This window comes from Podarcis filfolensis (genome assembly GCF_964270895.1).
Source record: "Podarcis filfolensis genome assembly, chromosome: 16".
Lineage (NCBI taxonomy): Eukaryota > Metazoa > Chordata > Lepidosauria > Squamata > Lacertidae > Podarcis > Podarcis filfolensis.
In genome coordinates, this window is record NC_139620.1 from 15,427,681 (window position 1) to 15,441,447 (window position 13,767).

General features: G+C 50.9%; 3 protein-coding genes across 3 annotated transcripts in view; 1 reads left to right on the forward strand and 2 right to left on the reverse strand.

Moving 5' to 3' along the window:
* Positions 1–8,789, reverse strand: part of GPHA2 (glycoprotein hormone subunit alpha 2) — a gene marked incomplete at its 5' end in the record, with an annotated part of 53,147 nt that extends 44,358 nt beyond the window's left edge. Inside the window, one exon of the mRNA XM_083592075.1 lies at positions 8,497–8,789. The remainder of the gene's footprint in view (positions 1–8,496) is intronic.
* ARL2 (ARF like GTPase 2) lies at positions 1,014–6,809 on the reverse strand. Its single transcript, XM_083592070.1, has 5 exons — positions 4,848–6,809; positions 4,111–4,221; positions 3,775–3,937; positions 2,154–2,234; positions 1,014–1,460 (listed from the first exon to the last, which is right to left on the reverse strand). Exons 1-5 carry the CDS (start codon positions 4,910–4,912, stop codon positions 1,326–1,328), a joined length of 555 nt encoding a protein of 184 aa, XP_083448196.1. The 5' UTR covers positions 4,913–6,809; the 3' UTR covers positions 1,014–1,325.
* Positions 6,950–10,132, forward strand: SAC3D1 (SAC3 domain containing 1). The gene is made up of 2 exons (XM_083592021.1): positions 6,950–8,188; positions 9,019–10,132. The coding sequence occupies exons 1-2, from the start codon at positions 7,177–7,179 to the stop codon at positions 9,480–9,482; spliced, it is 1,476 nt and encodes a 491-aa protein (XP_083448147.1). The 5' UTR covers positions 6,950–7,176; the 3' UTR covers positions 9,483–10,132.
* The last annotated feature ends 3,635 nt before the right edge of the window (positions 10,133–13,767 follow it).

Here is a 13,767-nt window from a genome sequence, read left to right on the forward strand (position 1 = left end):
TTTCTTCCTCTTAGACAAATAGTATCATCAATGAAATATGAGCTAGCAGAGGTGTGTGTGTCCCCCCTCTATTCTTTCCTTTGCATTTTTTGTCATTCCCCTGGGTTTCCAGACCATCCCTCCCTCTCTTCTCACATTCATCTCCCTTGTTCCTGCCCTGTCATTTACTCTCTTATTTTTATTTACTTGCTATTTAACAAAATGTCATATACCACTCATAGTAAACCTCTCTAAACAGTATACAATAAATATTATCAATAATAGTAGTTTAATACACTTAAAAATAATCAAAAGCAACATGTCAGCATCTAGATATCTGGATTGGCCCCTAAAATAGGGAGTAGGGTGTGGGTAAAGGTGGGAGAATCTGAGATAGGCTTGCCTAAATTAAAACGTTTTCAGCCTGCACCCAAAAGGAGGACAGTGAAGACGCTTACTTGCCTGATGTCCGTAGGCAGGAAAATGTAAGCTGCCGCACTAAGTCTGATAGTTTGCAATCATTTTTGCTGTTGCTGTTGTTAGAAAATGTTCCAGGGTGCAGCAGTGCTTTCAGGTTGAGGGGGAAAACTCACAACAGTCTTTGGCAACCATAGGGTGAAAAGGCAGCTTACTGCTACTAGTACTAATCTACTCTTGCTTTGCCTGACATCTTTGTGAGGACTGGCCTTTGCCATTTGTGGAGGTAAAATTATGCCTTTGTTTTTTAGTATTTGGGGGAAAATATTTAAGGTTCCTCACAGGGTTGTTGCACAGGTTAAATGAGTTTGGGGAGAACTGTGTGCATTTGCCACCTTGAGCTTCTTGGATAGTAAATTAATAATAATGAACGTCTGGAGGGCACCACACTGGCGACCCGTGAGAAGACAACCTTGGCAGTTAGATTTCCTCCAGAACAAGCCCAAGGAGATCTCCTTAGCCACACAAGGCAGAGGAATCCCCAGCCATCCATGCTGGGATGAAGACAACCAACCAGGCTGCTCCAGGGCCTAGGAACCCATCCAGTGTGCCAGTCCTGAGAGCCACAACAACAGCTTTATTGGCATGTTCTTAATATGACACGATCCCGTACAGAGAACTGGGGTGTTGGGGAGACCCTGAACATACACCTTCATTGTCCTTCCGCAGGCGGGGCCTGGCTCATGGCCTAGGACAGAAACAAGAGGGGCGCCCCACTCTTGCCCAACATAGCTGAGCAGCTTTCTTGATGAGGGCCGCACCCAGGAAAGGCCCTTAAAATGCCCAGCCGGGGAAAACAGTTCCAAGTTATGAAGCCACGCAAAGCAGGTGAGCTGGAGGTGTTTGCGCCCGTTTCCCCCTTCCTCCTCTCAGTCCGCGGTGAATATCCGGCTGGATATATCGTCCAGCAGCCAATCGATACCCACAAGCAGGTTCTCCCCAGTGTAGGCGCTGCAGCCTTGAATGCACCAGTGGTGGCTGTGGATGCTGTCGAGGTCGAGAGCCTGGAAAGAGGCAGAAAGATTGGGGGGGGGTGAGGGCCATACATCTGGCGAGCTCAAAGGGAAAGCCTGCAAGTGGGCCTTGAAACCAGGCTCACTGAAATCACTGTTGTGAAGAGGTGGTGGGTAGCACCCAGAAAGGCTACAGGTCGGGTACCACACAGGACAGCCTTCGTAAAGCAGGCTCCTTCCAGATGTTTGGGACTACAACTCCCATCAGCCCTGCGCTGGCTAGGGCTGATGTGCTTCCCGACCCCTCCAACTCCAAAAAATACAAACGTCCATAATTTTAAGCATTCTTGACTCACCATGGCTTCTTTTACTCTCTTACCGTAAAAGGCACAATTTGTGTGGATGAAAATTGTGTTGTGTCCATGCTATGGCCGTCTAGACCAGGCATCCCCAACCTGCGGCCCTCCAGATGTTTTGGCCTACAACTCCCATGATCCCTAGCTAACAGGACCAGTGGTCAGGGATGATGGGAATTGTAGTCCAAAACATCTGGAGGGCCGAAGGTTGGGGATGCCTGGTCTAGATAATGCTATGCCATATCCAATGTTTATGGTCTGCTGGCCAAATAAACTGAGCTGAAATTAACTTCCTCAAAGCCATGTGAGACACCCTCCCGTCCTTGGTTTGCCTGGTACCCAAAGCCGCCCCATCTGCTCACTAGCCAGGACTGCTAGTGATCCTCACCTCCTGGATGGCGCTGGAGCTCAGAGCCCCAGGCAGGTCCTGCTTGTTGGCAAAGATGAGCAAGGTGGCCCCCGCCAGGCGCTGTTGAGACAGAAACAAAGACGTGACCTAGGAAGGAGGGAGGCTTATCCCAAGTCGTCCAATTGGTCCGCCAAGCTCAGTATGGTCCACACTGGCTGGCAGAGGCTCTCCAGGGTCCTTCTTGGGAGATGCCAGTGGGAAACGAACCCGGGGCCTTCTGCGTACAAGGCAAGTGCTCTGCCACCAACCAAGGACCCTAAAAACAAACTAAGATTCTAGTCCTCGTGGTACCGGGACCTTCTGCAAGCAGAGTGTGCATTGCCTACCATGAGCTATGGTCCTCCTGATTCTAAATAAAGGGCTGATTTAAAGAGGGACACAGGAAGGGGCCTTACTCCAAGTCAGGCCAGTGGGCCAGCTAGCCAGTATCGTCTACTCTATGCCAGCCATTTTCGACTACAACTCCCAGTGATCACTGGGGCTGATGGGAGGGCTTGGGGAAGATTGGCCCACCATGACAGGAAGTGGGCAGTGCTTTTTTCTGGGGGGACGCAGGGGTACGCATACTCCTAAACATTTTGTGAATCTAAGTTTGGCCTCATTGAGGGGCCATATTTCAATATGAGTTGGAAAATGAGAATACCCCTAAACATTTTTTAAGGGGAAAAAAGCACTGGAAGTGGGTCTCCAGAGCTTTACTGTTATTATTTTATTAACCACCTTTCATTAGGGCTGGGCGAAATACTGTCCAAAACCGGTTTGAAGTCCATATTGTCATATCGGGTTTCATAATTTTTGACCTGGCAATATATCACAAATCATGATACACATGTGTGTTCTGCAAAAAACACAATGTGGGGAAAACCGTGAAGCCAGCCAATGCTTCTTCATAGTTCCATTCTTATTTCAGGCATTGTGATATATCGGTAGTATCCCGATGTTTAGCTGGTGATATATTGTGATGTTGAAAACCAGGTATCACCCAGGCCTACCCTTCACCTTAAGATTCCTGAGCAGGTCGCAACATTAAAACACAACCTTAAATACAATTTAAAGAAGATTGCAAACGTAAGAAAAAGGTGTATCCTAAAAATATACACCTCAGGTGTCAAAGGCCAGAGTAAAGAAATGTGTCTTCGGCATTCTCCAAAGCTGTACAATGAAGGTGGCAGTCGCACCTCTGTGGGGAGGGAGTTCCACAGCTTAGGGGCCGCCACAAAGAAGGCCCTCCTCCAGGCTGCCACCCCCAACTGAGGCTCTGGGGGTTGAGGAGCTACCAATGGGACCCCCCTCTGCCAATATCAGCACCCGAGAGGGTCTGTGGGGAAGGAGGCAACCTTTCAGATATTTGGGGCCTAATAACAACTTGGGCACCTTGAATCAGACCCAGTAACAAACAGGCATTTCAAGCAGGGGTTTCCACCTGGAGACTGAAGCAGAGAGCTCTTGCATGCCAAGCAAGTGTCCTACCACCCAGCGTCAAATCCCCCTGCCCGGTTAACCCTTGCAGTGCCAAGGCCAGGCAGAGCGCAAGGTCCACTCTGTCCTCTGCTGCAGAGCAGGTAGGCACTCCCAGCCCCCCCCCCCCCCGGGCTCCTACCTCCTCCACCAGAAGGCTCTGGAGTTCCCTCTTGCAGTCATCTAGGCGCTGGCGGTCAGCGCTGTCCACCACCCAGATGAGGCCATCGGTGCTCTCAAAGTAGTTCCGCCAGTAGGAGCGCAGGGATTTCTGCCCCCCAACGTCCCAGATGTTCAGCTTGAACCTGCAAAGAGGAGACCCACAGGCAGGTGACAAAGGGGTGGAGGAAATGGGGGGGGGGTTCTAGGCCAGCAATGAAGGAGGAAGGGAGGGAGGAATGCAGAGAAGAGCCCCTTCCTCCTGTCACAGCAGCCCCCTGGCAGCTATGGGGAAAGGGGAGGGGATGGAGCCCCTCACCCGCGGTGCTCCAAGGTCTTGATGTTGAAGCCCAGCGTGGGAGAGATGGTGTCAATCTCATCCCCATTGAACTTCTTCAGGATCGTAGTCTTTCCGGCATTGTCCAGGCCCCTGACATAGGGAGGCGAGTTAAAGGGACACAATTGCAAGAGAGGAGGAGGAGGAGGAGGCCTGCTGCACTCCCTCCCTCAATTTCCCGCAGGTTTCTTCAGGGAACCTCAAGACAAGGGCAAAGCCTGCTGCTCAGTGGCAGAGATAGTGTGCTTTGCATGCAAAACATCTCAGGTTCAGTCCTTGCTGGCACCTCCAGGTAGGGCCTGGAATTCTAGAGAGCCGCTGCTGCCAGCCAGTGTAGGCAATACTGAGACAGATGTGCCAATGGTCTGACTGGGTATAACGCAGCTTCCCGTGTTCCTATGCAGTCTGCTAGGAAACTGCTGGCTCTCGCCATATACCCTGCGGGATGCGTGGACGCGCGGGTTCGACTTGCACGGGTTGCTCTGAGAGGCAAAGGCACTCTGCACTCTGCACACGCACAGAGGCGCCCTTTGCCACTTAGTTTCAGAAGACTCTGAGGATGCAGCTTAGAAATGCTGCTGGTCCCCAGCCCTGGCCCTGCTCAACGCCTCGGAGCAAAAGGAGGTGGCGGAGGAATGCGAAGCCCCGCGTGGACCCTCGCCCGGCCCCGCCACCCCTTCCCCTCTCCCTTCGCCCCTCTGCCCCGCGCGGAAGGATACAGCATCAGCAGCCGCAGCTCCCGCTCCTTCTGCTTCATCTTCTTCAGGATGCTGAGCAGCCCCATCTCCCTCTCGCGCCGGCGGAAGGAGCCGCCCCGCCCACGCAGGAATGCCGGGGCTTTTTGGACCAAAGAGGTACAAACAGAAAAGAGGCTTTTGTGCAACTCGGACTTCCGACCGCCGCTCTAGCAAAACCTCCATATGCGGGGCAACTTAGAGGGGTCTTCTCCCAACCATCTCCTTTCTTTTTTAATCCGTTGGAATCAATGCAATAAGGAAGCACAGCCGCTTTTTGTTGTTTAGTCGTTTAGTCGTGTCCGACTCTTCGTGACCCCCTGGACCAGAGCACGCCAGGCACTCCTGTCTTCCACTGCCTCCCGCAGTTTGGTCAGAAGAAGAAAATACTTTTGCTCAATGAACTTGTCCGCTTCTCTATTTGACTTTGGGGCGGGGATTATGAAAGAACTTTGAACTTCTGGCAATGCAAACCTATGAATGTCTGCTCAAAAAGCCCAACAGAGTTCAATGGGGCGTCCTCCCAGGTAAGTGCGTATATTAGCATCACTGCATTGCAGCCTTCGGACACTTTGCTGGCCTAGGAGTTACTTCTGAGCAGACTATGTGTTAAGATTCCACGAGAAGTCCCTATTCGTTGATCTTCTCGTGCAAACGGGAACCCGAAGTCGAGATAGTGGAAGATTCTCCCACTGCGCTGCGCCACTTTCCTCTCCATTGCTTATTATTCGCCCGGACACGCCCCTTCCCTATCCTGCCCAATGGAAAGGAAGATCAGCTGCCAGGTCGATGGCGAAAAAAGAGATTCGTAAATTGAAGACTGACATACGGGGCCGGAAAACGGATTCAATATAATTTCTCTCTCTCTCCCCACCCACTTTGGAAAGCTGGCCATGGAAAGAAAAAAGTCATGGTTTCCCCCACCCGCTAAATTCAGGTCCTAAACTGAAGGGTCCTTCTGAAGGAAAGACGGGATAACAGAAAGAGGCATATAAGCACCATTTTATGAATGAATGAATGAATGGATGGATGGATGGAATGAATGAACAATGTGATGTATTTTTAAAAAACGCTTCTGGCTATTTTAGAAGAGCAACGTGGCAAATCAGCGGCTGAGCGCTGGATCTGGGCCGAGGGAGTCGAAATGGCAAAATGTTTATTAATTTTTACTGCAACCTGAGAGGTATTTTCTGTTGAGAGGTTGGCTGCAAATCCACACCAGCCTCGACCCCACTTCTGACCTGGACTGCACTGCAGGGCTGTTGTAACTCTACCGGTCATCCATGAAGCACCGCAGAGGACTACATTGCATGGTTGTTGTAACCGAGTCCCTCACTTTCAGGCTGACCCCTACCCCCTCGCCTGAACCTACACTAAGGGGAGAAGATGAGACTGCATCCGTGTTGGAATTGGCAGAGGTTTTTTTCCTTTTTCTTTTCAACAATGTTGAAAACTATGTTGGGGAGAACTCTCCGCCCTTGAGGCAAAAAAGTTGATCCGGAAGCTGGTCGCAGTGTATGAGTCTAGAGGTATAAGTCTAAGGAAGGCATAGTTTCAAGTGCTATTCTTGATGTCATGTGGCCTTCTTGACCGATCTTTCCTCTAGCCAATAAACAGCCACAAGGCCAGAAGCACTTCCGGGGAAGCTCCATTCCACGGAAATAAGAACATATAGAGCTGCACCTCATTAGTTTGTATACTCAATCTCCGGGTTTTCGAGAATACAAAGCCATTTTAAAAATCTCCCCTTGGAGCTCAAATGAAATGCGGGATTTTAGACCAGATATAATTGGGCGTCACCAACAAACAAAACGAAGCAGCAAAGAGAAATGAGCCTTTTTCTGACTCTAACCCGTGTGTTACTTCGTGTGAAAGATGCCATTTTAAAAAAGTTTATTATGCTGCAGTCCTAAACCCATTGAGGGGTAGCCTGTATGCTTGAGCCCCCTTCGAATTCCTGGATCCAGCACGGAAGCTAGCCTGCCTATTCCAGGAACTGAATCCGTGCTGGATCCAGGAATTCGAAGGCGGCTCATGTGTACAGCCTGTTGTCTTTGTCCATGGAGTTTTCTTGGCAGGGATACTGGACTGGCTTGCCGGTTCCAGCTCCAGGTGGATCACGTTTGGCCAAAACTCTCCACTATGACCTGTCCATCTTGGGTGGCCCTGCACGGCATAGCTCATAGCTTCTCTGAGTTATTCAAGCCCCTTTGCCAGGCAAGGCAGTGATCCATGAAGGAGAAGACTTCCTGGAAAAGACCCTGATGCTGGGAAAGATGGAGGGCACAAGGAGAAGGGGACGGCAGAGGACGAGATGGTTGGACAGTGTTCTCGAAGCTACCAGCGTGAGTTTGACCAAAATGCGGGAGGCAGTGGAAGACAGGAGTGCCTGGTGTGCTCTGGTCCATGGGGTCACAAAGAGTTGGACACGACTAAACAACGACATGTGTACAGCCTACCCCTCACTCCCAAACTCAGTATCATCCCCAATGCAAATAACACAGGAAAGCGGAGCCGAGTTCCGGAAGGGACTTGCAGCAGCAGCAGCAGCAGCAGCAGCAGCAGCAAGATTCCTGCATTGCAGCGGATTGGACTAGATGTCCCTCGGAGTGCCTTCCAACTGTACAAGTCTATGAACCGAAGGCCTCCCGCTCCAGCTCCTCCTCTTTGTCCCGGGCCGGGTCCTTTGGCGCCTCCTCCCCGCCCGGGCCAGCCTCTCCTCCTCCAGCTGCTGCTTCCGCCGTCGATGCCGAGCTCGGAGGCCGCCCCTCTCCGGGGCACGTGCCCGGGGATGTGCCCGGCCGAGGAGTTCGCGCGGCGGCGCCTGGAAGGCCGCCTGCACCGGCTGGAGCTGGACGCGGGGCGCGAGGCGGACCCGGCGCTGGCCGTCAAGGAGTACTCGCGCCCGGCCGCCGGCAAGGCGCCCCCGCGGCCCGAGGAGCTGCGCCCGCCCGACGTGCTGCTGGCCACCGTCCGGCACCTGCTGGAGCGGGAGGACCGGGGATCGGACGCCGGGGACTCCGCCGAGGCTGCGGAGCGCGGCGCCTTCATAACCGACCGGCTGCGCGCGGTGCGCCTGGACGCGGCGCTGCAACGGCTCCCCGGCGCGCCCTGCGCCGCCCTCCACGAGCGCGCCCTGATCTGGCTGCTCCGCGCCGGGACGCGCCTCTGCGCCCAGCCGCCCACCCGCTTCGACTCCCACCTGCACCGCGCCCACCTGCAGGAGACCTTCGCCGCCCTCCGGCGCGCCTACCGGGAGCACGAGGACGGAGCCCGGCCCGCCGCCCAGCCCTGCTTCCAAGCCCTCTTCCTTCTCTACAACCTGGGTGAGGGATCCAGGGACGGGCTGGAAGACGGGTGGTGGTCAAAGCCTTACTCATCCCGGGAATTTGGTCGGATGCTTTAGCTCAGCCTTGCCTACCTCGCAGGGTTGTTGTGGCGATCAGGTGAATACAGTACTAGGAACTGGGAGAGACTAGGGCTTACAATCCTCACCCTGCTCAGTGTGGCATCGGGCTAGCCAGTGCCTCTCAGCCTAACCTACCTCACAGGTTTGTTGTGGGCATAGCTGTCAACTTTCAGATTTGAAATTAAGGGATCAGCAGCCTCGAAAGTAAGGGATCAGCAGCCTCACCTGTCCCGGGGACAGTCTACTGGATATCTAACAATCTGGGATAGCAGCGGGAAGCAGTGCTGGAATAAGGGAATTTCCCGCTAAAAAAAGGGAAGGTTGACAGCTATGGTTGTGGGGATTAAATAAGGAGGGGGAGGACCATACAAGCCACCTTGAGCATCTTGGGAGAAAAGCTGGGATATAAAAGCAGTAAGAAATAAATAAATATGCTTCCATGAAAAGGTGAGAAATCAGTGCAGTAAGAAACAAATTCCATCCCTGAAAACAGGGGGCCCCACTTGGGGGGGGGCTCACATAATCACATGATGTGCATGCACACCATTTGAATGCCCATCAACTTTGGGCGGCCCCAGCCTCCTCAAGTATTTTATGGAGGGGCTGAAGCCCCCTCAACCCCTAGGAGTTGGCTCCTATGCCCAAAAGGTTGGGATATAAATATAGCAATAAATGAATTTGCTTCCCTGGTCGTATAAAGCCTGGTCATCCTGATGTTTTGCTTCTTTCTCCTCCCACCCCAAACAGGCTCTCCAGTAGCTCTCTGGGAGACCCTGCAGCTCCCTCATGCCATCCGAACCTCCCCAGATGTGTCCACGGCGCTGACCATCAATTGGGCCTTCCTGGAGCGGAATTTCGCCCGCTTCTTCCGCCTGGCCCGGGAGCTGCCTTACCTGCCCAGCTGCGCCCTTCACCCCCACCTGGCTGGGGCCCACCACCTGGCCTTGATGACCTTCAGCCACGGCTTCAGCGCCAGGAACTCCCGCTACCCTCTGGCACGGCTGGCAGGGCTGCTGGCCATGGACAGCGTGGAAGAGGCGGCGGACTTGTGCCAGGCCCACGGCTTGACCGTGTTGGAGGGGGACGTGGTCTTCCAGAAGGGCTCCTTCAAGGACAGTGTGCCTTTGGTGCATAAGCCTTCCCACCTGCTTGTGGATGGCAAATGGGGGGAGTCTACTCTGCTGGAGCTCTCAGAGAGGATCTGCAGCTGACCCCCTTTGGAATGACTCTGTGTGCGTGAGCTGAGACTGGAAAGGGGTTTGCAGCTCAGGGTTTTTCCCCTAGAGAAGTTAGAATGGCTCCCTCATTGTCGTCTGCCTGGCAGTAGGCTTCAGGTGCAGACAGTGTACAGTGGTACCTTGGGTGAAGTTCTTAATTCGTTCCGGAGGTCCGTACTTAACCTGAAACTGTTCTTAACCTGAAGCACCACTTTAGCTAATGGGGGTTCCTGCTGCTGCCGCGCCGCCAGAGCACAATTTCTGTTCTTATTCTGAAGCAAAGTTCTTAACCTGAAGCACTATTTCTGGGTTAGCGGAGTCTGTAACCTGAAGCGTATGTAACCTGAAGCGTATGTAACCCGAGGTACCACTGTATTTTAATTGCTGGTTCTAAGAGCGTTCTGCTGTATTTTTATTTCATTTACACCCCACTTTTCCTCCATGAAGCATTGTTGTTGTCGTCCAACCATCCGGCTTTGTTGCCCCAGCCACTCTAGGCAGCTTCCATAATATAAAAACACAGTGAGACATCCTATGTTTAAAAACTTCCCGATACATGTCTTCATTCCCTTCACTACCTTGAGCTCCTTGGAGGAAAAAGGTTGGGATATGAATGCAATAAATAAGTCAATGTTGTTTTTAAATGTGCCTTGAGTCTCACCTTCGGAGGAAGGTGGGGTAGAAAATATTAAATAATAGCAATATTATTGCTCCTGAAGACAAGGGTTGAGGGAAGTGTGGGCTCTGACTCTCCTTGGGGGCAGCAGAAGATGGGGAAATGGGACAGCACAGTTTCCATACAGGTCTGACCTTTAAATGCATCCTTCCAGGAAAAAGAAAAATGTTCCCTGTAGATCAAGGGCAGGGAAGCTGTGGCCCTGAATGAATAGTTGGACTACAGCTTCTGTCAGCCCATTTCATTGACCATGCTGGCTCAAGGTGATGGGAGCTGATCTGGAGAACATCTGTTTCAGGAAGGATAAGCCATGTTGCAAAAAAAAAAAGTTTTACAGCAGCTTAAGGTTCCATTCCTCTGCCATTAGAAAGTTAGCAAGGCCCTTTCCTCCACTGTGCTGGTTCCCTTAATGTAAAAAGGTAAAGAGACCCCTGACCATTAGGTCCAGTCGTGGCCGACTCCGGGGTTGCGGCGCTCATCTTGCTTCATTGGCCGAGGGAGCCAGCGTACAGCTTCCAGGTCATGTGGCTAGCATGACTAAGCCACTTCTGGCGAACCAGAGCAGTGCACGGAAACACCGTTTACCTTCCCGCCGGAGAGGTACCTATTTATCTACTTGCACTTTGATGTGCTTTCGAACTGCTAGGTTGGCAGGAGCAGGGACCGAGCAACGGGAGCTCACCCCATCGTGAGGATTTGAACCGCCAGCCTTCTGATCAGCAAGTCCTAGGCTCTGTGGTTTAACCCACAGCACCACCCACGTCCCCTCAATGTACGAGAGCATTAAAAATTTAATTATCACTCCTACCCCTAGTGGCCTTGATGTCGTAGAGTCCATTCTACCACCACATTTTGCTGCTTGCACAAGTCCACATATTGTCATGCGCTGCCCCCTGCAGGTTTGGAGGACTTTATGCAAGGCTAGAAGGAAGTTTTTACTCCCTCCCTGAATTAAGAATGCAAGAGCCCTGCTGGATCAAACCAGTCCTTTCCACCATCCCGTTCCCCCCAGTTCTCTGGACACCCCCGTGAATGCTAGTCTCATCTGTGGAGCATTTAGTTTGGAAAACTGAATTGAATGTTACTGGAATGTTACTACAATAATGTCTGCTGTCAGAAGAGACTGCGGTGATGGTAGTTGTTTTGTATACAGCTTACATGCTGAAGTGATGCTGCATCTGAGAAGCTGTGAGTGAACAGTTTGAAAGTGTTTCCTAAAAAACCCCAGGTCTGCAAATATTAAATGCTTGGACAACTTTAAAGTGTAGCCCCACCTGCCAACGCTGGGGAATGGATGACAAGAAACTGCTTTTCGTCACAGAGAACCACTGTAAAAAGTCTGGGCCAAAAATGCCTTCTCCTGGGAAGGTACTGATAAATATATGAACCTGAGGGGTCAGAACTTGGGGGGGGGGCCTTGCTGCACTTGAGAAGCTCCTCTAAGAGAATTGTGCACAATTGAAGCAAGAAACCCAGAAGTCTGTAGAAGGAGCTTTGATTTTCTTTATGGTATTAAAATGTTTCATCCCCCCCCCAAAACAGTCAGCATTTGAGAAATGGCATTCCCCCCCCCCCACTTTCACTCTAGAGTGCCACTCGTCTTGAACTCACATTGCCTTAAGTGAGGGAGATCCCCTAAAAATTAAATCCTTACACCCCACCCCCACCCCAGACTTCCTAGGGAAAACGTGGGTGCCTGTGGAAGTAATGCAGAACCTATTCTCACATCATATGTGCTTTCAGAACAGCTCACTTGTATGTGTGAATGATGCACCCCTCTTATGCAGGCCCTTCTCCTCTTGGGCATGCAACACCTTGCACTCTCACACACAAACATGCGGCCCCTTTAGATGCTGTCGGTTTATAAAGAGAATCTTGTTGATCCAGGCATTCATCAGAAAAGACTTTGTAGGCCCCATGTATAGCACCGGATTGTAGACCTGAAGAATGCTCAGTAGATCACCGATTCCTGCCCAAGCAAATGCAGGAAAACCTGACAATTATGTCTGTCCTAAGTCTGTGGTTGGTTTTCCTAATGTTTATGTAGTGTGTGAGATGTTTGCTCTTTTAGGAGGCTCCTGTATGAAAAAGTTTATCTGGAGATGTTAAGTGGGAGAGATATTGCTTTCCCTTACTTGTGTCTGCCTTAACCCCTCAGACCACCCTTTTACATTATGCGTTAACTGACTTGAGTGTAAGAGAAGCCCTGGTGAGATTGGCTCAGGAAATTGTGGCTGCAGTGCAGTATTTAAGTCTGCTGCAGTTCTATGCATGCCTACCTGGGAGCAAGCCCTACTGAGACATACAGTGGTACCCCGGGTTAATTACTTAATTCGTTCCGGAGGTCTGTTCTTAACCTGAAACTGTTCTTAACCTGAAGCACCACTTTAACTAATGGGGCTTCCCGCTGCTGCCACACCGCCGGAGCACGATTTCTGTTCTTATCCTGAAGCAAAGTTCTTAACCTGAAGCACTATTTCTGGGTTAGCGGAGTGTGTAACCTGAAGCGTATGTAACCCGAGGTACCACTGTACATCTGAATAAACATGCACAGGATTGCAGTGCATGGTAGAAAGAGACCAGGGTCAGTTTTGGAAGGAGCCATAACTTGGCAGTAGGTCATCTGCATGGCATGTTCAATCTCCTCTTTGCCTGAGACCCTGAAGTACCACTGCTGGTCAGTCAGTAGACTACTGGGCAAAGGGGACAAGGCAGCTTTATATACTCGAAGGTATATAATGTGCATGAGTTTCTTTTATACTATGAGCATGGAGTGTTCCAATTTTGCTCCTCTCCTAAATCAACACACACTTCTCTCTGGTAATTTTCACTTTGCTGAGTTTTGGCTCTTCCTCCAGATTCACCTGTTCCAGGTGTTCAGCCTCAAATTGTGAAGGCACAAGCTGCTGCACGTCCGACTTCTCCTGCTCAGAGTAGGAAGATCCTAAGGGGGCTTCTCACTGCATTAGGCTGAATGCTTTTCCAAGTCCCCTCACAATCAGCTATGGCAAGTCTATTGAGGCCCAACTCTGGTTGCTGTAGATCAGACTGCATTGAAATCAGTGAATGCATAATATAAGGACATTCCATCTATCAGTGGTGGTATTGCAAAACATAAGATTCAAAGACATAATAATAGGCCATGACATAGCATGGATTATGGGATGGCCTACATTGTGAGGCAGGTATATGGCATTCTTTAATCACTGTGACCCATTCTGCATAATTATTTAATCCCCAGCCTTAAAAATATAAAACTCTATAAAGGTTTGCTAGGGCTCAGTTGTACCCAAAATGTATAGTCTGCCTCCCGCTGCCTCTTGCTGAGAATTATGACTCCTGGTATGGAGCGGACTTTACCCCTGGACTTTGACAGCTTTGATAAATATATTTAAGGATCTACCCTGTTCTCTTGATCGAGGTTTCTTTTCACTGGTTTTAATATAGTATTTTTTAATTGTTGCAACCCGCCCTGGCGCCTTAGGATGAAAGTCGGGCAAGTAATCTTAAAAGCCCCCTTCAGACCTCCCCACACAATGATGGAAGGTTGGGGTGGCTTTTAGTCTGGGTTCACACCTATGTGTTGCTTGGAAATGTGGTGAG